This window comes from Bos grunniens, chromosome 26 (genome assembly GCF_055505025.1).
Source record: "Bos grunniens cultivar Pamir isolate PY7600 chromosome 26, Bosgru_T2T1.0, whole genome shotgun sequence".
Classification (NCBI taxonomy): domain Eukaryota; kingdom Metazoa; phylum Chordata; class Mammalia; order Artiodactyla; family Bovidae; genus Bos; species Bos grunniens.
Genome location: NC_141190.1, coordinates 37,396,768 through 37,421,897, shown reverse-complemented (window position 1 = coordinate 37,421,897; position 25,130 = coordinate 37,396,768). Strand labels below are relative to the sequence as shown.

The 25,130-nt window shown below is 38.9% G+C and overlaps 1 protein-coding gene across 2 annotated transcripts in view; it reads left to right on the top strand.

The window, feature by feature from the left end:
- The window catches only part of PDZD8 (PDZ domain containing 8), an 82,658-nt gene that overhangs the window by 10,780 nt on the left and 46,748 nt on the right, over window positions 1-25,130 (top strand). The window contains exon 2 of one of the 2 annotated variants that reach the window (XM_086377558.1): window positions 17,093-17,218. The exons of the other annotated variant lie outside the window; for it this stretch is intronic. Within the exon in view, the coding sequence (XP_086233684.1) occupies window positions 17,093-17,218 (126 nt within the window). The remainder of the gene's footprint in view (window positions 1-17,092; window positions 17,219-25,130) is intronic. 2 annotated transcript variants of the gene reach the window in all.

Genomic DNA, 25,130 nt, shown 5'->3' with positions numbered 1-25,130 from the left:
AGAGCTCACCCTGTCACTTTTCAGGTCCTTGCTTCCTTATCACCTTTTAGTTATCCTATATAAAAAAGTACATTAGTGTGTTACGTGTGGAATTATTTTTTTTGCACAGACTTTTTACTGATACATTGTGTGTGTGTTTCTGTGTGTGATATAGAAACTGCCCAAATCCTAAGCATATACTTAAATTCTCACAAAGTGAACTCAGCCTTGTAACTGAAGTGTTGGGATTTTGAATTTAGTCTGAAGAATACCTGTTCGTTGACTTTCTGTAAATGGAATGTATAGAATATATTAACTTTTTTTTTTAATGGTTGAAGGTTGTCATTATAAACACAGACTGATGATATGTAGTCCAATTCTGATTATAAAATCAGTACTGAAGAGGGATGCCTTCTCTCCCAACACACATACATGCACTCAAATGATGCTAATTGAGGTTTCCAAAAGTTCACAGTGCTGACTTCAAGGTCTGTCTGGCACTTTATGGACACCATCTCTCTTCCTCTGATTCTTACAAAGACAAAACATGAATCCATTTGCAACCTTCTCTAACACTCTAGAAACCTTGGTTTTTTATTTTCACGTTCTTTGGAAAGGTCAGTATTGATAAACTAGATTATCATCCTTCCCTTGGACTGATACAGAATAACAATAAAACTTATTTTCACATAATTACCAGTTTTCTTAAAACCAGCTGAATGCTTCAGAACATGTATTTTTTCTGTAATCAGCACATTGGGTCTTTATTTTATGCCCATGAATTCTTTATATATTGTAGGGGGAAAGGAGCTGATGATATGCTAGGTGAATTACAGAAATATCTGTGCTTTGATTTGCATAACTTTGATTAAAAAGCTGCACAATTTCCCCTTCCCCAGCATAATTAGTTTTTCTTGATATGTACTTAAAACAAACATGCTGATTAGCAAGCACAACAGTAAAGATGTTTTAGAAGAGTTTATTCTTTTGTATCTGGCTTTCCAGGTGGCTCAGCAGTAAAGAATCTGCCTGTAGTGCAGGAGACGCTGGGGAGACAGGTTTGATCCCCGGGTGGGGAAGATCCCCTGGAGTAGAACATGGCAACCCACTCCCAATATTCTTGCATGGAGAATCCCATGACAGAGGCCTGGTCTCAGAGAGTTGGACACAACTGAAGCGACTGAGCATGCATGCATTCTTTTGTATAAAGTACCTGTTACATTTCATTTGGTGAGGTATGTGCCTATTATTGAATAGGTGTTTGTTTAGAAATGGTGTTTCTGCTAGGATCGACTCCATATCCTCCTAGATAATCTGCAGTTATAAGTGACTATTGTTTTTAGCATTTTTTTTTTTTTTTGAGGGGCTGTAAAATCTTCAGTAGCAATATGGGGAGATAGTATTTCTGTTTAGTAGCTGGCTATAAGAATCTCTGTTTTGAAAATGACTGTGTTCTTAGTACAGCTGTTTCATGCAGGCATCAGTATCTACTAAACAGAGTATCTGGTGGTGTGTGCTAACTCATTGTCCTCCTCACACAATAGCCTTTCATGCATGTAAGGTTATACTCATACTCATTACTAAGGACGGATGTGGTTGCTGACGGCACAGTCTCTCTACCTTAGTTGTTTGGTCAAGCAAGTAAATTATTCAAAGCTTTTAGTTCTGTGAAACTTGGTATAGCTGAAGTTAAGAGTCATTCTTCTATAGCTAATTTCATTGTATGATAATTATTTTTATAACACACTGAAATTTTTGTTTTGTTCTCACCATTATCAAGTACAATATTCTGTAAAATTCAGGAGATGGTATCTGGTCTATTTTAATATTTGGGAAGGTTATTAGTTCTCAATATTTAAGTTTGGATTTTAATCAGGACTAGAATTGCAGACTCTTAACATGGGAAGAATTTAAGTAAATGTTTGTAGCATAATATGATAGCTTTTGTTTACTCATTCTGAAATGGTAGATAGCACAGATTTAGTTCAGGTATTCTGAAATTCATGAAGTATGAGGAGACAAATCATGGCAACCTTAGTCTGCAGTAAAGCCCATGAATATAGTTTATCTAATTGAAAGGCCATTTTAGGGATCAATTGCTTACCTTTATTTTAAGCTTCATGAAAGCTTAGAATGTCAATGTAATTGGTCACAGGCCATGGTAAGAGACCTTCACGTTGTAGGTTGTGATGAACATAAAAAGATGGATTTATTTGACTGGTCAAGAGAATTGCTTTGGTTTCCTGAGCAACTCATCTTGATTGATACTTTATCTCTCTCATGCATAGGATATCAGTTAACACTGACTCACCTTTGAGTCACCAGCTATTGAGTTCTTTAGTGAGGGACTTGCAGCCTCTGTTATCACTCTTGTCAGCCTATATATAAAACCACTTCAGAAAATTTTGTAACATTAGACCTTGATTAGTCTGTGCAGAATTAGGAGTTTGGATAAAAGTGAACCTCTCATATTAGGTAGAGCATGTATGGATGAATGAGCAAGAGGGAAAGGTTTTTTGTAATATTATTTGTTATTCTTGTTTTTATTAGTTTCATTACCACTTAGAAGTACTTTTTTCTCCCCAGGAGTACAGAAATTAAAATCATTTCCCCAAGTATGAACTTTATCCACTTAGTGTGCCCCAAGGAATTCCATAAATAGAACAATTCTGTGTGGGTTTCCTTAAGAAACCCACGCAGTGTCATAATCAATTTAATATAAGCCTTTGTTTAAAAAGCTTAATGACACAGAAGTATAAAGGTGATACCTAAGGTAGGGAAGCATACTGGCTATTGTTAACTTGTTTCTTTGCACTTGCAAGTTTATATCCACACAAAGGACACAGTTTTTAAAAGGTCAGCTAGTAGAGTGACTGAACCACGGTCATGTGAAATCTGAAGTCCAAGGAAGACAAACACCTACCATCTTGAACATCATCCATGGTGAATGCCAAGTCCGGAGATGGTTCCTTGTGGGAGGGAAGAAGTTTGCTGTCTGACATGTCTCTAGGAAACCAGCCTTCAAATAAATAAATAGAAAGTTTGACAGGAAATATTTCTAGTGCATCTCCCTATGCCAAATGCTTTATGTGAACTTTCTCATCTAATCCTTAGAGTAACCCTATAAGATAGGTTCTAATTATTATACTACGTTTACGGATGGAGAGACTGAGGCTCTCAAAGTTGAAATAGCTTGCCCAGGTCTCAAAGCTAATAAGTGCCGAACCTGAAATTCAAAACTAAGTCTTAACTAAAATCTGTGTCCATACCACTGCTTTAAACTACCATGTAAAAAAGAAACTGAGACGTGAAGGACGCTAAGTGCTTTACATTATTTCTTGTAATCCTTGTAACAGCACTGTGAGATAGTTGTTATTATTGTCCTCCTTCTGATATGAGGAAACTGAGGCTTAAAGGCAAGAGTTGACTCAGGGTCATGTTGCTGCAAAGTGGCAGAACAGGATCCCAAGCCCAGCTGTCTGGCTCCAGAGTCTGCTCTTAACCACTCCTCGGGACTACCTGCTATAGATGTTTCCTCTCTTCAGGCAACTCCCTGTTTAGCTGGGAGCAGTGGGAGGTGTGGGAGAACCACAGACAGACAGACATGTAAACGGGGTGATTAGTGACATAACAGAAATGTGTGTCAAGTGCTTTTAGAGTATAGTTGAGGAAGCTGTGACCAGATGGTGGGGGTGGGGAGGGGGCTGCTGGTTAGAGAGGAGGTGACTTTGAAGGAGAACTTGAATAGTGTAAATTAGGAACTTACCATCTGGGGCCAGTTACAAGATCAGAGTGATTAGCAGGCAGACAAGTCTCTCAGGAGAAATAATACGGCTGTGCTAACCTTGCTGAGCGGAGGAGCCTGGTGTATGAGTTTTCTTTTTAGTGTAATATCAGATAAATTGTCTACATAAAATAGAAGATTTGAAATTTAGGTCCATAGTTTACCAATATAGAAAATAAAGAGTGTTTCGAACTACTTGTACTTTGTTTTCTTTCTCATTACATACGGTTTTGTATGTGTACCGTACTTTGCATAATAATGGGCACCATACAAGTTATGACTAATAGAGGTTTGTGATGATATTTAAATGCACCAGGAGAACTCTTTCTTTAAATGACTACTGAGGTGCCTCTGAAGAACAATGAATGGAGACACATTTTGAAACGATCACCACTGATTTATCTAGTTTATATATTTGGTCTAGGAGATTTGGGAGCACATTTATGTTTGCTAGTTCTTAATGTGAGAAAGTCAAGACTGTCAGACTAAAAGGCAAAAACCACAAGAACTCCCAGTGGCCTGCTCATATCTGCTTGTTCTACTGCTCATTAGGCAGGATGTAGTGCTGTTTATGTTCATGAGCCTGAGATAAGACTAGTCTCTGAGAGCCTGACTGTGATTGGTCTCTCCATTCTTGAACACAGTAAACCTTTGTTGAAGGGATATGACATTTAAGCTGATTGTTGAAGGATGGTGTGGCTTTAGACCTAGGGAGAAGGGATGGAAGTTTAGTGTGGGTAGAAGAAATAGCAAAGGAACAGAATCAGGACACTGTGTACTATCTTTAGGGACATTAAGAAAGCCAGTTTGATGAGACTCAAGCACAGAGAAGGGAGAAAACTAGCATTGGTATACCTGTTACCTGCTGAGAACTCTGTGAGGTGCTTGACATGTGTGAACGCTCTAATTAATAGTCCTGTGAAGTTGCTTTTTAAAGAAAATAAAGGACAAAGCCTCTTGTTTTTGGTTCAGAAAATAGTCTTTTTTAAGAGGAAACATAATTTTAGAAGTCACAAAATTCTGAGTAATCATTGATAACCTGAACCAAGCTAGTGGGGAACGCAGAAGAATAGTAGAAGAGACAGTTTAGCAGTATGAAATTGGGGGAGCGGAGGTGGAACTGGTTGGTTGTGAGGAGGAGGTACAAGTTAACTTCAGATTTATAAGAGTTCATGAAATCAATGATGCCAGTAAGAGAAAACAGGAAAGGAGGAGCAAGTTCGAAGCAAAGGTATTCCATTTACTTTTAAGCATAAATATATGGAATTCATAGATGCAGTGAGAGCAAATGATGTTGCTAAGGAAAGTATAGAAAAGAAAGGAAAGAAAAAGAGAATCCAAGTTGTTTTAGTATATAGAATAAACTTCTAATTCTCCATTATGGGAAATTTCAAGCTTACTCAAAAGTTAAAAGAAAGAGTTTGATAAACCCCATTATCTGTAGCCAGACAGTCATGAACTTGTAGTCACTTTTGATCATCTGTATCTTCCCATGCTCCCCTCCTTTGATTATTTTGAAACAAATATCTAGGAACTGGGACTATAATCTGTGTTTGTATGACTCTAAATCATGTTTACACAACACCTTGCCTCCTTGACAAGGCCTCATCCAACCTCTACATGAATATTTTGAGAAATAGGAGGCAAGCAATGTCTCGAGACAGTTATGCCTTTTTTATTGTTATTATTATCTCTTAATTGGTAAAAAGTTTTCCCTTTTATTGAGTTGAAAACTCTAGCTGATTTATTATTATGGCAAGGATGCAAGAACCCTTGGTGAAGTCCAAAGTAGATTTAGGCCTGAGAATATTTTTATATTGGGTTTGTAGTAAAGCCTCTTCTCTAAAGATCACAGTGTTTGCAAACAGTTTTACTGCTGCCATGTGATGGAGATGTCACCAGCTGGCATTCAGGGTGCTTATAGAACAGTCTTGAAACATCTTAGAGCAAAAACATATTTTAGATGTTAAAAAAGATTCTCTCAGATCCACATATGAGAAGAAGGCTTGGCATTTTTGTAAGTGTAAAATTTTAAATATGTATTTTTAAAATGTTATCAAAGTAACATATTTTTAAATTAAACATGGTTTTTCTTTTAAACTTTTACTGCAGTATAACTCACTGCTTAAAACGCATACTAACTGTAAAAGTTCAGTTCAGTGAATTTTTACAAAATGAACAAAACAGCATTCAGAACAAGGAATAGAATATTACCAGCAATCAGGAAGTCCTTCATGTGCTACCTTCCCTACATTCAGAACAAGGAATAGAATATTACCAGCAATCAGGAAGTCCTTCATGTGCTACCTTCCCTACTCTGCTTAGGAGTAACCACTGTCCTGCCGTCTACCACCATTGCATTTTGGTGGTGGGGGGGGTGGTGCCTGTTTTTTAACTTGTATAAATTGAGCCATAGTGTTTACACTCATTGTTTTTCTGGTTCTTTGACTCAACAGTACATTTGTGAGATTGTTTCCATGTTATGGTGTATATAGTTTGTTCATTATATTTGCTGTGGTGTCTTCCACATGTACCTCGATTTATCCCTTCTACTGTTGATAGACAGTTGGATATTGCTGTTCTGAGTATTCGTATACATGTTTCTGGTGAACATTATGCACATTTCTGTTGGGTATCTAGGATTGCTGAGTCGTAGGTAAGCGCCTATGCTGCTGTAGTAGACATAGCCACACACTTTTGCAGTAGTTATAATAGCACACTCGCAGTTTCACATCCTTTTCAGCATTTGATATCGTCTGTCTTTTCACTTGGAGAACCTGTCTGCCAGTGTAGGAGACTTAAAGACACGGGTTTGATTCCTGGGTCGGGAAGATCCCCCGGAGTGGGGCCTGGCAACCCACTCTAGTATTCTTGCCTGGAAAATTCCATGGACAGAGGAGCCTGGCGGGCTACAGTCCATAGCGTTGCAAAGAGTTGGACACGACTGAAGCGACTTACCATGCATGCACGCATGTCTTTTTATTTGAGTTAATGTACATAATTTTAAAATCAAACATAATAGAAGGACTGATAATTAAAACAAATGATTACTTCCCTAAACCCTCTACTTTCCTCCCGTAAGTCACAGTCTTCAGTACCGTTTATATGTACTATTTCTGTTTTTAGCAACTTTTAAGAGGCAGTGATAAATAGCATAGATTTTGAAGCCACACTGCTTAGATTCTCTTCTTGGCTTTACCACTTACTAATTGTGTAACCTTGAGCAAGTTTTTAACCTCTCTGTGTCTAGTTTCTTCATCTACAAAATGGGGATTAATTATAGTATCTGTCTTACAAAATTGCAAGAATTAATAAATGACTTATGTAGTAAGTACTCAGTAAACGTTAGCTGTGACAGTAAATGTTAGCTAATTAATTATGACATTGCCTATATTGTTCAACAAAGTCATACAGTCAGTTGTCTTGCTTCAACATCTTTAAATATTTTCTGTTGATTGACTTCCTTCTAAGATAGATGAAGATTTAGCTAAATGATACCTTCTCACCTTCCTTTTGGAGAAGGAAATGGCAACCCACCCCAGTATTCTTGCCTGGAGAATCCCGTGGACAGAGGAGCCTGGTGGGCTGCTGTCCATGGGGTCACACAGAGTCAGACACAACTGAAGCGACTTAGCAGCAGCAGCAGCAGCATTCATTGGAGAAGGAAATGGTAACCCACTCCAGTATTCTTGCCTGGAGAATCCCAGGGACAGGGAAGCCTAGTGGGCTGCCCTCTATGGGGTCGCACAGAGGCGGACACGACTGAAGCGACTTAGCAGCAGCAGCACGTTCCTTTCTGTCTTTCCCAATCCAGTTATGTCACTGTTTTCAGTTCATTCACTGAACTGCATCCTTCTTTATATATAATAACTATTATGTTCTATGCAGACTTAAATGTTGCTTGATTGACATATATATACCTTACTGTTAGGTCTGTACAATTTTTTTTTATTGCAGAACTGCCAAATATGCTGGTTTATGCTTCCTTTTCTGTACTACAATTTAAAAATCTTTGAGCTTTTCAAATCAGTTCCTAGAGTCAAGTTTGAATTCTTTTTTATCCTCTTACCAAATTGTCTTAACCAAATCTTCAAGATTTAATTGAAAAATGAATCTCTTCCTTATTTCTTCTTTCATTCCCTATTTTCTGGAGAGTTCCTTCTTGGAGTTTTCATCATCTTCCCCAAACTGGACTTGTCCCTTGGTTTGCCACAGTCCTATCATCTGGGTTTAGGACATCATTGCCTTCTTGACTTGGATCCCCTGTTTCCTGGATTACTTTCTTCTTTCTTGCTTTAGACCCTCATTTTGTTGGTATGTATTTCATGTGACTTTTTAATAAAGGATGCAGTCTCCAGCAAGGCTCTTTGTTCTCTCTGAACCTGTTGTGTGAAATGGGGAAATGATCTGCAGCTATGCCTCACCCTGTTGCTGAGTGAGAATCAAGCACAGTAGTACATGTGAAACCATGCCCATCCTTGTCAGATAACTGCAGGCCAGGTTTAGAGCATGTGTTCCAGCAGAAATCAAGGTGGTCATCAAATCAGCCTCAGGAACTGTAGACCCGGCTCTGGAGTTATGTTTGAGTTCTTTTATGGACAAATTGTATCCCCAAAATGTTAAAGCCCTAACCTTCAGTGTAACTATTTGAAATAATAGGGCCTTTAAGGAGGTAATTAATGTTAAAGAGTTCATAAGGATGGAGTTCTAATCCTAGTAAGACTGGCTTCTTACAAGAAAAGGAAGAGATACCAGAAGTGTGTGTGCAGAGGGTGTGTGCAAAGAGGGTGTGTGCAGGATACAGCAGGAAGGCCAGGAGAGGATACAGCAAGAAGGTGGCTGTCTGTAAGCCAGGAGAGAGGTTTTACCAGAAACCAGCTCTCCTGGCATCTTGATCTTTGACTTCCACTGTGAGAAAACAAGCTTCTGTGTTTTATGCCACCCAGTCTATGGTATTCTGTTGTGGCGGTGCTAGGAAGCTAATACAGGTTCCAGTTTGGGCTCCAGGGTATAGTGTTTGTGAGCCATCTAGGGCTGTTTCCTTATGTACAGTGTGCTGATGCCTGGTTTGGGGGAATTACGCGAGCAAATAAGTGCTCTATACAGTCAGTACCTGGTATGGTAGCCATTCAGTAACTCTTTCTCATAAGCCTTAAAACAACCTGTAAGTTACTTTATTTTATTTTAGTTAGGAAAGAATAGACTTATTATTTTGTCAGGCAAAGAGGGACACACTGGGCCTCTGCCTCGAAAAACTGTTTGTCTCCTATAAGTTATTTTAATGAAAAGTGTCATTTATGGTTTTGTTTCTTTAATCAGATAATTCTAACCAAACATTTACATATCAAAACAATGACAAGAGCAATTATCTCTGGGTAACTGGGTTAGATTTTTAAAATAGCTTTATTGAGATATAATTCATACTCCAAATTCAGCTATTTAAACCTACAATTCAGTGGTTTTTAGTATATTCACAGATAGTACTACTCTCACGTCATTTTAGACCATTTTTTATCACCTCAAAAACAAAACCCCATACCCTCAACCATCATCCTCCTTACCCATCTACCACCCTAAACCCTAAGCAACCACTAACTACTGTCGATGTCTTTATTCTGGATTTTCATATGAATGAAATCATGTAATTTGTGGCTTTGGGGCTTACTAGCTACCTCTATTTTGGAGAAGGAAATGGCAACCCACTCCAATATTCTTGCCTAGAGAATCCCGTGGACAGAGGAGCCTGGTGGGCTGCTGTCCATAGGGTCGCCCAGAGTCGGACATAACTGAAGCGACTTAGCATGCATGCATGCATTGGAGAAGGAAACGGCAACCCACTCCAGTATTCTTGCCTGGAGAGTCCCAGGGGGACTGCCTAGGGGGCTGCCGTCTATGGGGTTGCACAGAGTTGGACACGACTGAAGTGACTGAAGCGGCGCAGCAGCAGCAGCTACCTCTATTTGAATATTTTTCTGCTTTTCTCTCTCTGTCCCCTCCCCTCCCACTGGCACTCCCATTATGTCTATGTTGGTATACTTAATGATATCATTTCTCTAAGGCTCAGTTTGTTTTTCTTCATCCGCCCCCCCCCACCCCCACCCCCCGTTTTTTGGCTTACCAACCTCTATTGCTCTGTCTTCCAGTTTACTACTTTTTTTTCTTCTATAAGTTCATAGCGACTGTTCAGAGCCCTTTTGTTGAACTTCAAAATTTCTCTGTACTTTAAATTTTATTGTATTTTTCAAGTCCAGAATTCACAGTTTTTTTAAAAATACATATTTTTAAAAATTATCAGTGTGTCCATTGATATTAAAGATTTCGTATGACATTGTCATAATACCTCCTTTTACTTCTTTAATCATGCTTTAAACATTTTTTTCGCAAACATGTTTTTAAGAGCTATTTTAAAGTCTTTTTCTGTTAAGTCCAACACCTGGTCATTTTAACTGGTCATTTAACTGTAGTTTGTGTTGCCTGCTTTCTTTCTGCTTTACAGATCATGCTTTCCTGTTGCTTTATATGCCTCATATTTTTTGTTGGAAACCGAATATTTTAGATAATATATTGTAGTAACTGGATACTGTCCCCCTCTCCCAGGGTTTAGTGTTTGTTTGTTTAATGATTGTTTTAGTGATTTGCTTGGATTATTTTAGTGGCGTGTTAAGTCTCTGACATATCTTTTGTTTTCAACAATGCCCTGGAATGTTCCCTGACTCTAGCTGTTGGATGTTAGATGGAAGTGAGATGAGGGGGTGACAGAAGCCTCACGGGGTGGCAGAAACCTGAGGTCCTCTTGGGTTGCCTCTCTTGGCAGAGAACCACTGTGTCATGAACCAGGGCAAGGACAGTCAAGATGGCAGAATCCTTAGTGTGCTATGCCCAAGATAGAGTCTGCGTTTCTCAAGTGGGGACAGGGTCAATGAAAGGAGCTCCCAATTTCTTGAGCATTCTTGCCCTGAACTTAACCTCATCATAGGTAGTCGAGGGCCATATGAGAAACACTGATGACCTGTTCTTTCCTCTGACAAGGAATTGGAGTTGGGGTGGTGGTGATGGCAAGGCACCCTGTGTTCTTGGCTACAGCAGTCCAGAGTGAAGTATCTTTCTTGCTGAGCCTATTGGTGGGAGCAGTCTTGACTTCAGGACCACAGATTGTCACCTTTCTTACCACGTTTCTATAGGTTTTCTTGATTATAAGTTTCTTTACTTTCTGTTTGCCCTTTGAACCATTTCCAGAGGCCTTAATATTTGTTTTAATAATTTCCCCAGTTTTACTGGGAGCAGGTCAATGGAGTGTCTCATGCTGTTGTTATGAAAGTCCATCTTCCCATATTGGTTTTTAAAGTTTTCTACAAGAGGAAATACAGATAGCTTGTAAAAGGTTTGTCTTCTGGGAACTTGAGTGAGAAAACTGACAGTTTTAAGTTGATAGGTTAACAAGAGATAAAGGCTAATGAAAGGATTTTGTGATAGGGTGGGAAGACACCCACTGTTTCCCCGTCTATTTGCCTGAAGTGATGGGACCAGATGCCATGATATTAGTTTTCTGAATGTTGAGCTTTAAGCCACCTTTTTCACTCTCCTCTTTCACTTTCATCAAGAGGCTCTTTAGTTCCTCTTCACTTTCTGCCATAAGTGTGGTGTCACCTGCATATCTGAGGTTATTGATATTTCTCCTGGCAATCTTGATTCCAGCTTGTGCTTCTTCCAGCCCAGCGTTTCTCATGATATGCTCTGCATATAAGTTAAATAAGCAGGGTGACAATACCCAGCCTTGACGTACTCCTTTTCCTATTTGGAACCAGTCTATTGTTCATGTCCAGTTCTAACTGTTGCTTCTTGACCTGCTTCCAGATTTCTCAGGAGGCAGGTCAGGTGGTCTGGTATTTTCCACAGTTTGTTGTGATCCACACAGTTAAAGACTTTGGCATAGTCAATAAAACAGAGGTAGATGTTTTTCTGGAACTCTCTAGATTTTTCCATGATCCAGCGGATGTTGGCAATTTGATCTCTGGTTCCTCTGCTTTTTCTAAATCCAGCTTGAACATCTGGAAGTTCACGTACTGTTGAAGTCTGCTTGGAGAATTTTGAGCATTACTTTACTAGTGTGTGAGATGAGTGCAGTTGTGCAGTAGTTTGAGCATTCTTTGGCATTGCCTTTCTTTGGGACTGGAATGAAAACTAATCTTTTCCAGTCCCGTGGCCACTGCTGAGTTTTCCAAATTTTTTGGCATATTGAGTGCAGCACTTTCACAGCATCATCTTTTAGGATTTGAAATAGCTCAACTGGAATTCCATCACCTCCACTAGGTTTGTTTGTAGGGATGCTTTCTAAGGCCCACTTGACTTCACATTCCAGGATGTCTGGCTCTAGGTGAGTGATCACACCATCATGATTATCTGGGTCATGAAGATCTTTTTTTATAGTTCTTCTGTGTATTGTTGCCACCTCTTCTTAATATCTTCTGCTTCTGTTAGGTCCATACCATTTCTGTTCTTTATTGTGCCTGTCTTTGCATGAAATGTTCCCTTGGAAAGACAAAAGGAAGTTATAAAAGTAGCCTGCTTCATTGTTTGGATTCCTTTATGAACTTGAGCTACTAAAGACTTGGACTAAAAGTTTTGAAAACCAAGTGTTCTTTGAGAGTGTGTGGGTTCTGTTTATTAACTTGCTGAACAAGTGGCTTTTTGTTTTGTTTTGTTGAAGTATAATTTGCAGTGTTGTTTAATTACTGCTATACAGCAAAGTGACTCAGTTATACACATATATATTAATACATTCTTTTTCATATTCTTTTCCATTATGGTTTATCACAGAATGTTGAATATAGTTCCCTGTGCTATATAGTAGGACCTTGTTGTTATCCAGTCTATATATTAAAACTTACATGTGTTAACCCCAACCTCCAACTTTATCCCTCTCCCAAACCCTCCTCCCCCTTGGCAACTACCAGTCTGTTCTCTGTGTCTGTGACTCTGTTCCTCTTTCATGGATAGGTTCATCTGTGTCATGTTTTAGATTCTGCAGGGACTTCCCAGGTGCTTCAGTGGTTAATGCAGGGGTCCCTGGTTCAAGCCCTGGTTGGGAAACTAAGATCCCACATGCCACGTGACTTGTCCTTACAAAAAGGAACAGTGGAAACAGTGTCAGACTTTATTTTTTGGGCTCCAAAATCACTGCAGATGGTGACTGCAGCCATGAAATTAAAAGACGCTTACTCTTTGGAAGGAAAGTTATGACCAACCTAGACAGCGTATTAAAAAGCAGAGACGTTACTTTGTCAACAAAGTTCCATCTAGTCAAGGCTATGGTTTTTCCAGAGGTCATGTATGGATGTGAAAGTTGGACTATAAAGAAAGCTGAGTGCCGAAGAATTGATGCTTTTGAACTGTGGTGTTGGAGAAGACTCTTGAGAGTCCCTTGGACTGCAAGGAGATCCAGCCAGTCCATTCTAAAGGAGATCAGTCCTGGGTGTTCATTGGAAGGACTGATGTTGAAGCTGAAACTCCAATACTTTGGCCACCTGACGCGAAGAGCTGACTCATTTGAAAAGACCGTGATGCTGGGAAAGATTGAGGGCGGAAGGAGAAGGGGACGACAGAGGATGAGATGGTTGGATTGCATCACTGACTCAACGAACGTGGGTTTGGGTGGACTCCAGGAGTTGGTGATGGACAGGGAGGCCTGGCCTGCTGCGGTTCATGGGGTTGCAAAGAGTCAGACACGATTGAGCAACTGAACTGAACTGATAAGTTATATTACCTGGTATCTGTCTTTCTCTTTCTGACTTACTTCACTTAGTACAATAATCTTCAGTTGCATCTGTTGAGCTGTGCTGCTACAAATGGCATTATTTTGTTCTTTTTTATGGCTGAATAATATTTCATTGTATTTGTGTAGCACATCTTCTTTATTCATTCATCTGTCAGTGGACATGTAGAGGTTGTTTCCACGTCTTGGCTGTTGTGAATAGTGCTACTGTGAACATAGGGGTGTATGTATTTTTTTGAATTATAGTTTTGTCTGGATATATGCCCAGGAGTATGATTGCTGGATCATATGGTAAGTCTATTTTTAGTTTTCTGAGGAACCTCTCTATTGTTTTCTAGAGTGACTATGACTACAACTTCTATTACCACCAACCAGGTAGGAGGGTTCCCTTTTCTCCATATCCTCCCCAGCATTTGTCGTTTGTAGACTCTTTAATAATGGCCATTCTGACCAGTTTGAGGTAGTACCTCATTGTAATAATTTTGATTTGCATTTCTTTGATAATTAGTGATGTTGAGCATCTTTTCATGTGCTTACTGGCGGTCTGTATTTATTCTTTGGAGAAATGTCCTTTTAGATCTTCTGCCCATTTTTATTTTGGGCTATTTTCTTGTTCAGTTGTATGAATTGTTGGTATATTTCAGAAATTAAGCCCATGTCAGTTGCATCATTTGCAAATATTTTCTCCCAATCTGTAGGTCATCTTTTTGTTTTGTTTATTTATTTATTTTTTTGCAGTACAAAAGCTTATAAGTTTGATTAGGTTCTATTTGTTTATATTTATTTCTATTGCCTTAGGAGGTTGACCTATGAAAATACTGGTATGATTTATGTCAGAGAATGTTTTGCCTATGTTCTCTTCTAGGAGTTTTACGGTGTCATGTCTTAACGTCTTTAAGCCATTTTGATTCTGTTTTTGTGAGTGATGAGAGGGTGTTGAACAAGTAGCTTTATCCCACTGTTTAGTGTGCTGTTTTTAAATGGAATACATTTTTTAAATTTTAGTTTATTTTTGTGCAGAAATCCTTTCAGCAACACCCCTAGAAATATTAATAAACCCAAATTAGATTTTACTGCTTGTAACATTGAAGTCACACACCTGTGAGAAATTTTTAAATTGAATTTTAGCTTTATATTTGACAAGAAAAGGTAATTCATGCAGCAGCTGTGATTTAGCACCTGGATTATTCAAAGTTGCTAGTGTATGTAGTACTTTTTGCGATTTTTTTGTTTTTAATAGAGTGACTGTAACATGTTCTTCAGGAGTCATAAGGCTTATTAAAAACATTCAGCTACCACATCATCTGGCATTTCTATGATAGATGTAGTTCCTAACTTTTTTCCTCTCAGAAATTTGGCGCCAGTCTGTCTGAATCAAAGAAGTTCAGTGGAAATTAAGAAACTAAAGGGGCCTTTCTGTTTTCCATCCATCCCAGAAGCAGCAGAAGAGCACTGAGCGTTGTCTGTGTGTCTGCTCACCTTCCCAAGAGGTGTTTTTCTTTATTCATGTTTCAGCGGGCAACCGTAAAGTAGTATTTCTCTTCCTCTAACAGTCTTTTTCAGTATAAACTGTTGAGGGCCATTCGTATTTTCTTAATGTTTGTTTCATTTTTAGTGTTGGAATTTTATAAACCAGATTGATACATGCTTCAGTCCTGATGGTATGTGTGAGGGGTTAGATAATTGTGAGACCAGAGTACATCTGAGATTTCAAGGCATAAATGCCCAGCAGTTTTTAAATAACTATAAGATAAAGAAGAATGAAAGCAGTGTGTGTGGTCTACCATGATACAGGACCTAAAGCCAATTGTTTAGGGTTTGAGTAGGCTTTGAGGATGGAGAAGGCAATGGCAACCCACTCCAATACTCTTGCCTGGAAAATCCCATGGACAGAGGAGCCTGATAGGCTGCAGTCCATGGAGTCACTGAGGGTTGGACACGACTGAGCGACTTCACTTTCACTTTTCACTTTCATGCATTGGAGAAGGCAATGGCAACCCACTCCATTGTTCTTGCCTGGAGAATCCCAGTGGCGGGGGAGCCTGGTAGGCTGCCATCTCTGGGATCACACAGAGTCGGACACGACTGAAGCGACTTAGCAGTAGCAGCAGCAGCAGGCTTTGAGGAATAGGGGAAACCTTCACTTTGTACAAAAGGCTTGAAAGCAGGAATACACATGGCATCTTCTGGGTTCATGAGGTGACTACTCTTCTAGATTAGAAAGTTTCTATTAAGGAAAAATGCTATTGGAAAGATTGGTTTTGGTAGACCTTGAACATGAAACCAAGAACTTTTGACTATCTTTTATATTGTATGGTTAGTGAGAAGGCATAAAGCTTTTGAGCAGGCAAATGTCATATCTAGTGACAGCTGCTGCTGCTACTGCTAAGTTGCTTTAGTCGTGTCCGACTCTGTGCGACCCCATAGACGGCAGCCCACCAGGCTCCCCCGTCCCTGGGATTCTCCGGGCAAGAACACTGGAGTGGGTTGCCATTTCCTTCTCCAGTGCATGAAAGTAAAGAGTGAAAGTGAAGTCACTCAGTCGCGTCTGACCCTTCGAGACCCCATGGACTGCAGCCTACCAGGCTCCTCCGTCCATGGGATTTGCCAGGCAAGAGTACTGCAGTGGGGTGCCATTGCCTTCTCCACTAGTGACAGCAAGTAGAGTTAATTGAAAACTATAGACCCTCAACTCCAGTTTTCTCTTATTTTTTGTCCTTTGCTTAAATGGAGAAGTACGAATTACATATCAAAGATTTTTAAAGCTGCAGTTTGTAACTCACCACAAGCATCTCCATAAAAACCTAGAGTATTAACGATGAACACGTAAAGACCTGAATAATTCATAGGTAACGGAAGTGTTTATGTTTATAAACACTACATAACAGAAGCGTTATGTAGTTTGAGCTTTGATGAAGTCAGAATAGCTTGAATTCTGGTTATGCCACTCACCATGTAATGCTGAACAAATTCTTTAACCTTTCTAACCCTCACTTCATCTGGAAAGGGAAGCTAGTAATGTTGCCCACTCAGGATTGTTAGCATGAATAAGATACAAAGCATGTAAAGCTCTTAGCACACTGCCTGGCAAACAGTAAACATCTCTGATAAATACCTTTGCTGCTGTTAATTGTTGTTGTGTTATTATTTATCATTATCTAGTACTAATCACTATCCAGTTATATTGTTTCCATGGAACAGTGCATTCTGAATTTTGATCTTGTTACTGTAGGAACACTTCCCATCTGGTCCAGAAAGAATCTCTCTCCTCCCAACTTAAATTTCAGAGCCCACTGGTTGGCCTTAGATTTTCTTTAACTTTCTTCCTGGAGTCCTGCCTGGTCAGTGAGGGCATGCCAGAAAAACCAGGAAGTTCCGACTACCGCAGAGAAAACAGCATTTGCAGCCAGTTATGAGGGACAGGGGTAAACTGGTTTTATAATTTAGGTATTAGGTGTTTTGTTTTGTGTTGTTTTCCTACAGGTAGGTTTTGTTACAATGCTTTAAAGTGTGGTGTTTATTATTCAGAAATTTAGACTTATCTTTACTTTTGTCAGGTATAAGCCTTTTTTCCCGTTCCAAACCTTGCAAGGATTTGAAGACGACGACGAAGAGCTTATCCATATACAACAATGGGCACTTACTGAAGGCCGCCTTAAAGTTACATTGCTAGAATGTAGCAGGTATGTTCTTTGTTATTACTACCTTAGAGGAAAGAAGGTATACCAAAAATGTACTTGAGCAGTATTTGTGCTTGTTCCCCTCTGTGTTAATTTATATTATCTGTAAATTCTTTAGTGGTAAATTTCATAAGAGTAGTCCTTTCCAACTTATAAAAAATATAAACTGTATTTTAGAAAGCATGCTAATGGGGGGAATCATTTATCCTGCAGTAATTTCCAGACTTCTTAGATACAGAATGCTCTGTTGGCATATTTCTTACAACCTGTTAGAAAGCTGTTCGTAGCATAACAGTTTTGAAAATTGTTTTTGATAATTAAAAATACCCTGGAAAGTTGCAAAACCAGACTTGTAAACCCTTGTGATTCTTAAATTTTAAGCTGGAAGGGAATCTCAGAAATAATCTGGCCCAGCCTCTTTATTTTTCCATCCCTATAGTCTAAGCTGTGTTTATACTTTGCTTGAACTACTTATTATATTAGCCTCCTCCCTGGTTACCAATATGACAACCAGAATAAGCTTTTCAAAATGCATATCTGATTGTCCCTTTCCTACTTAAAATTCTCTTAATGGCTTCCCCATTCCTCTTAGATTATAGACCCAAATCATTACCATGACATGCATGTCCCTCTTTCCCTCTCTAGTTTCTTTTTGTACTCAGCCCCTCACTCACAGTGCTTCAGCCAAATAGACCTTCCTAAGAGAAGAGGCAATGGCACCTCACTCCAGTACTTTTGCCTAGAAAATCCCATGGACGGAGGAGCCTGGTAGGCTGCAGTCCATGGGGTCGCTAGTCGGACACGACTGAGTGACTTCGCTTTCACTTTTCGCTTTCATGCATTGGAGAAGGAAATGGCAACCCACTCCAGTGTTCTTGCCTGGAGAATCCCAGGGACGGGGAAGCCTGGTGGGCTGCCGTCAATGGGGTCGCACAGAGTTGGACACGACTGAAGAGACTTAGCAGCAGCAGCAGCAAGAGAAGAGGCTGGCAGATTTTTTCTCTAAAGTGCCAGATAAGTAAATAGTCTAGACTTTGGCATTCACATGGTTTCTTTTGCAACTATTCAACTCTGCCTTGTAGTAAGAAAGCAGTCGTAGATAAGACAGTAGGTAAATGAATGGGCATGACTTGACTGTGTAACCATAAAGCTGTATTATATGAATTTTATAATTTTTGTGTGTCATAAAGTTCTTTTTTTTTAACCATTTAAAAATGTGGAAACCATTGGTAGCCCACAGGCCATAGAAAAACAAACAGTGGACTGGATTGGGTCCATGGACCCCATAGTTCGCCATTCCCAGCCTTAGATATTTAAACATACCAAGCTCTTGTGTCTATTGCTTGTGGCTTTTAACCCCTAGCTATTGTTGTCTCCTTTACTCACCGTTCTCTTGCTATATCTGAGATACTGCTCACCTAAAGCCTTGGGTCAGTCTTGGACCCAAGACTTCATGAAGGCATCAAGAGAGTATAGTGAGTCATTATTTAGGTCATGTTGAATTGAGATCAATGATACAAAGAAAAACATGACAATTTGCGAAGTATATGTATCCTACTTTATTTTAATAAGGACCTGTATAATGAATCTCTGAAAGAATATACAAGAAACCAATAAAGATTTTTATGGGGAAAAGGTGAAGGAAACTGGGTTAATGATAATGGACAGGGGTGAAGGTGGGATCCAAACTCTTCACTATAAACTTTTTTTGTATCGTTTGATTTTTGTGACTGTATCGCCTTGTCAAAAGATAAAAATAAAGACCAGTATTTCTGGAGAGTTGAAGGACAAAGCATGGACAGTGGTTCATGTTCTTATGTTAGTCCTTGTAGGCTTGGGTTATATAGTGCCATCACCTTTTCCCGGGTGACAGCTTAATCTTGAAAACAAGCACGCTATCTCAATAGTTTTTAGTCACTATGGTTACACACCTGACCGTGTAAAGTTACTTAGTGTTGTGGTGCTGTGTATTATTCACATAGTTTAAGGAGTACTTAAAATTGTTAGTGGAGGAGAGAATAAATTATTATTTTCAATTCATCCTTGCTTTTTTGTCTTCGTGTTGAGAAGTCAAAACATTCATCTCATTTTTATTAAATTCTTTTTTACATTATTTTCTTCTAAACATTTTTGTTAGTATAAAAATAGAACTCAATTCATATAGCTTCCAAGTTTCTAGAATTCACACTAAAGGAAATATACTATTATAATCTCAGTATTTTATGTTTTCCCCCTACTGAATATAAATTTATCTTGTGTGGTTTATTGTAATCTCTAAAACAGAAAGTGACACTCTAGAAAAAACAGAAGAACAAATAATAATGCCCCCCTTTTTGGAGGAAGAACAAAAAAATGCTTATTGTTGATTTCAATTTTGGAAGCTTAAGGCTTAAGAGCTCTTAAGATATTTTTACCATGACTGCTTCACTTAGTGATGTGAAAAGTTGTTGTTCAGTTGCTGAGTAGCATCTGACTCTTTGTGACCTCATGGGCTGTAGCATGCCAGGCTCCTCTGTCCTCCACTACCTCTTGGAATTTGCTCAGATTCAGGTCCATTGAGTTGGTAGTGCTATCCAACCATCTCATCTTTTGCCCCCCACTTCGCCTTTTGGCTTCAATCTTTCCCAGCTTTAGGGTTTTTTGCAGTGAGTCAGCTCTTTACATCGGATGGCCAAAGTATTAGAGCTTCAACTTCAGCATCAGTCCTTCCAATGAGTATTCAGGGTTGATTTCCTTTAGGATTGACTGGTTTGATCTCCTTGCTGTCCAAGGACTCTTAAGAGTTTCTCCAACACCACAGTTCAAAAGCATCAATTCTTTGGCATGCAGCCTTCTTTATGGTCCAACTCTCACATCCATACATGACTACTGGGAAAACCATAGTTTTGACTACGTGGACCTTTGTCGGCAAAGTAATATCTTTGCTTTTTAATATGCTGTCTAGGTTTGTCATAACTTTCCTTCCAAAGAGCAAGTGTCTTGTAATTTCATGGCTGCAGTCACCATCAGCAGTGATTTTGGAGCCCAGAAGATAAAATCTGTCACTACTACTCTTCCCCTTCTACTTGCCGTGACATGATGGGACCTGATGCCTTGATTTTAGTTTTTTTGAATGTTGTTTCAAGACAGCTTTTTCACTCTCCTCTTTCACCCTCATGAAGAGTCTCTTTAGTTCCTCCTTACTTTCTGCCATTAGAGTAGTATCATCTGCATATCTGAGGTTGTTGACATTTCTCTTGGCAGTCTTGATTCCAGCCTGTGATTCATCCAGCCCAGCATTTCACATGATGTACTCTGCACAGAAGTTGACAGTATACAGCCTTGTTGTACTACTTTTCCAATTTTGAACCAGTGAGTTCCATGTCTGGTTGTAACTGTTACTTCTTGACCTGCCTACAGGTTTCTCAGGAAACAGGTTAAGATGGTCTGGTACTCCCATCTCTTAAAAAATTTTCCACAGTTTGTTGTTATCTATACAATCAGAGGCTTTAGCACAGTCAATGAAGCAAAAGTAGATGTTTTTCTGGAACTCCCTTGCTTTCTCCACGATCCAGCGTATGTTGGCAATTTAATCTCTAGTTCCTCTGCCTCTTTGAAACCCAGCTTCATATGAAAATATTTGAAACAAATAGAATAACGTTTTAGAATGATCAAATTTTTGAAAGAGCATAAACCAATTAAGATTAGATAGAAGATATCTGTAGACCACTTGTATGTATATAAAATTGTTCTAAATTAGCCTGCTATCATGATTCAAAGCTTCTTAGGTTTTTAACGTTTAGGCATGCGTATTCACATTTCTCCTCCTTGAGACCTATTTAAACATGTCCAAGTTGTTACAGTGCCATAGGGATCACTTAGCATTGTTATGTTCGTGCATGCTTAGTCTCTTCAGTTGTGTCAACCCATGGACTGCAGCCTGCCAGGCTCCTCTGTCCATGGGCTTCTCTAGGCAAAAACACTAGAGTGGGTTGCCATTTCCTCCTACAGAGGATCTTCCCAATCCAGGGGTCAAACCTGCGTCTGCTGCATCTCCTGCATTGGCAGGCAGATTCTTTACCACTGAGCCACCTGGGAAGCCCAGTGTTGTTATAGTTTTAACTTAATATGTTTTTTTAACTTTTATCTTTTGGTTGCACTGGGTCTTTATTGCTGCACACGGGCTTTCTCTAGCTGCTCTGAGAGGGGCTACTCTTTGTGGCAGTGCATGGGCTGCTGATTGTGCTGGCTTTTGCTGTGGAACGCAGGCTCTGGGCACGTGGGCTTCAGTAGTTGCGTCACACAGGCTCAGAAGTTGTGGCTTGTGGGCTCTAGAGCACAGACGCAGAAGTTGTGGCACATGGGCTTCCACAGCATGTGGAATCCTCCTGGACCAGGGATCAAACCCATGTCCCCTGCATTGGCAGGTAGATTCTTATCCACTTTGCCACCAGGGACGTCACCTAGCTTAATATTCTTTTAAATGTTTGTTTCTTAAGCATTTTTGAACTTGACCTTGAATCAAGTAAAATATAACTTTAATAATTTTTTCCCGAAATCCAGGAAAGGATCATACTCATCACCCACAGACAGTGATGGCTTTCTGCAAGGATTTCTTTATTTTTTAAACTTCATTTTGAAATAATAAAATGGTTCTCTGTGAGGATTTTTTTCTTTCTTAACTTTATTTTGAATTTCAGACTGCCAGAAGTCTGTGTGAAGATTTACCAAACTTAGCTGTTGTAATTTAAGAGAAAATTTTGCCAAAGAGGAAACAAGTTAGAAGTATTCATAGGAAACTGTTTACTGAAACTACTGGAGTTGTACAGCTTTATGCTTCAGAAGGCAACGCAGAGTAGAAATAATCCTGACTTTTGAGTTAGCAAGTGCTATGTTCACATCCTGGTGATACGGTTTTACTGTTTGTTACATGTTCTTGGGCAAGTTACACATCTGTAAAAATGGACAAGTGTGCTGCTTTGCTGGTAATTGTGATCAGAGATAGGTAAATAAACTATGGTGCCTGCTGCTGCTGCTAAGTTGCTTCAGTTGTGTCCGACTCTGTGCGGCCCCATAGACGGCAGCCCACCAGGCTCCTCAGTCCCTGGGCTTCTCCAGGCAAGAATACTGGAGTGGGTTGCCGTTTCCCTCTCCAGTGCATGCATGCATGCGTGCTAAGTCGCTTCAGTTGTGTCCAACTCTGTGCGACCCTATGGACAGCAGCCCACCAGGCTCCTCTGTCCACGGGATTCTCTAGACAAGAATACTGGAGTGGGTTGCCATTACTACACACTAAGGCTTCAGTAGATACAACTTCTTTTGTTATGCCTTGATATAATCAGTCTCATATTTATCAAGAAAAAAGTAAATCTTTTTATAAAACTGGGTTTTTTGGACATTTAGTTGTGAAAACTGGAATTTGAATTTATTAATTTGAAAGGATCTTGCACTGTGAAGGGAAGTTGTTTTCTAATTATATTAAATACAGTTTTGAATTTTCCAAATAAAGCTTGGGAATGGAAACGTAGTTGTGTTTGTAAAAACTGATTCTTACACCTTGCTTTTATCAAATGTTTTAGAAAGTGAACACTCATTCTGAAGTTGCTTTTTTTTTTTTGCATTGACTAGTTAGTTTTTTAATCACAGAAGAACTCAACTGCTGTGTTTGTAGTACTACTGTTAGAAGACTAAATTATTTCACATTAGTGTTGCAGTCACTAAGATTATTAAGATTATTTTTAAATTTATAGTTCAGCTTCTAAGAGGATTTTAGATACTTTGCAAAAGAAAATAATATTCCCATGTGCAGTTAAATAGAAGATAAATTAGATGAAAAATAGCCTTGCAGAAAAGAGGTCGGTTTTTTGGAGAAGGAAACCTGATAGGTTTCTTAGTTTATCTCTTGATAAACCGTGCCTGCTTTTCAGCGGAAGAGAGATTCTGATGTCAAATTCTAGAAGGGATTTGCCCCTACATCTTTGTATAAAAGACATTAAACAGTGTAGTGGGCCTCTTCTCATCTCATCTCTTCTCTCTTTTGTTTTTCTGGTTTTAGCAACCAGTGATGAAACGAGCTAAGATAATAGTCAGTGAAAACAAAGCCTGTAAACTTTTGTCGCGTGAGAGTTCTGTACTCTAAAGCAGTATATTTAGGATAGTCTGTCCTTATTATAGATAAAAGTTCTAAATAAGGTCAGTTCCTCACGTAGTCATACTTAGAGTGTTGTAAAGCTTCTGTTTTCTCAGCACCTTTTAGAGTGTTGTTTTGTTTTACTGGGTTCCAAAAATACATCATTTAAAATTTTTTTTAAATCTTAACACAAATACAGAAAAACCATAGCCCTTGGCATTCTACTTTTATTACCAAGAGTTTTCCCTTATCCCATAATTATCTGTTATCAGCATGCACTCATGGATTCCTGTTTTTTTCAATGGTTATAGTTCTTTACCATGCTTAGTTATTTTGGTGCCTAAATTTTCTCAGATGTAGCTTCTTGGAGCCTCTTCAAACTGGCTCCTATATGCTTGTGACATGACCTTGTCTTTTTTCTTTGCTTTCTTTTTCTTGTTGCTGCTTCTTGAAAACTGGACATTGGAAATAATGAGTTGTGGAAACTCTGCATTCTCTTATATTCTGGGATGATTGATGTTATATTCTAGAGGGCAGTTGGCTTTCCTTTCCTCAAGTTGCAAACTTTGTCTCCTTACCCTTCCTGCCTTTCCATCTTGCCAGCAGCAGCATGTTTCCGTTCTCTGCTTTGTCTCCCACTGCTGCTGTGTTAGACTGGTGTCCTGGAGTCTCCTCCTGTATATAGCAGTCAGCCAAGAATTTGAGCAGAGATGGAACTTAGCCTCTCAGTGGTTTCTTTGCTCCTGGGGATCACCCCATAATTTCTAGCTGCTCTGTCTGCTTTGTACTCCATCCTCTGATAGTTAAAACCCATAAAGCTTCAACTTTCTGCTGCATGAACTATACCACCATTTTCCTGCAGCTCTAGCCCTGAGCTATGTAAACCCCAAGCTAATAATTTGTACTCCTTGAAATTTTTTGAAATTCGATTGTCCTCTGGCTTCTCTCTGCTTTGGGAAGGTTTTCATTGCTTTTAAATGTGTTTTTACGATTCTTTTTATCCACTCTTTATAACTGCAGTCTGTTGGAGAGTTTGTGTGACCACTTTACCACTATCACCTGAAGTACTGTTCACCTGGTTTTGTTGTAGATGTTGTTGACAGGTTTTGCCTTTGTTTTCCTGATTGTTCTCTGTGCTTTTATGGGAAGATTTTGGGAGACTCAAAACCATGCTATCACTACCACCATCCTTCTAGAACCAGAAATACATATTTTTACTTAGATTTTTATAAGGCAAAGGGAAGGGTTTAATTGTGTGATTAAACGATTTTGAAATAAAATCAGCTGGTCTTGTTTCTTTTATTAGAGGCAGCTTTGACATAAAAATTTGGCAGAAGGAATTAATACTTTTAAGTAACGTTATATCCATATTATATAGTGAAGTACTTGGTTCTTCCAGGGAGAAGGCTGTTAACATGGAGTTTTGAAATTCATTTCAAATTCATGAGCTATTTTAAAAGTTAAAACCAAATCTTCCATTAATTTTAGGATTGAGTTTGAATACATTCACTTGTTTATTTTTCACTCAAGTGGTAACTTAAAAAAAATTATCTGCAGTAAATAATGCTAAATATTAACTTTCCCCTTCTGAGTAGTTGGTAAATAGATGTACCTTATAGTCTGCATTTACTTTAATATTTGACAGTTTTATTTTTTTCAAAAGAGAAAATATCTAGCTAAATTTGAATATATTTGGGGGCATGATTCCACAGATACCTTTCTTGTTGTTAATAGCATTTACTTATTATCTGCAATATTTATACATATATATATATAGTAGGCACTTTGCATTCATTATTTCAGTCC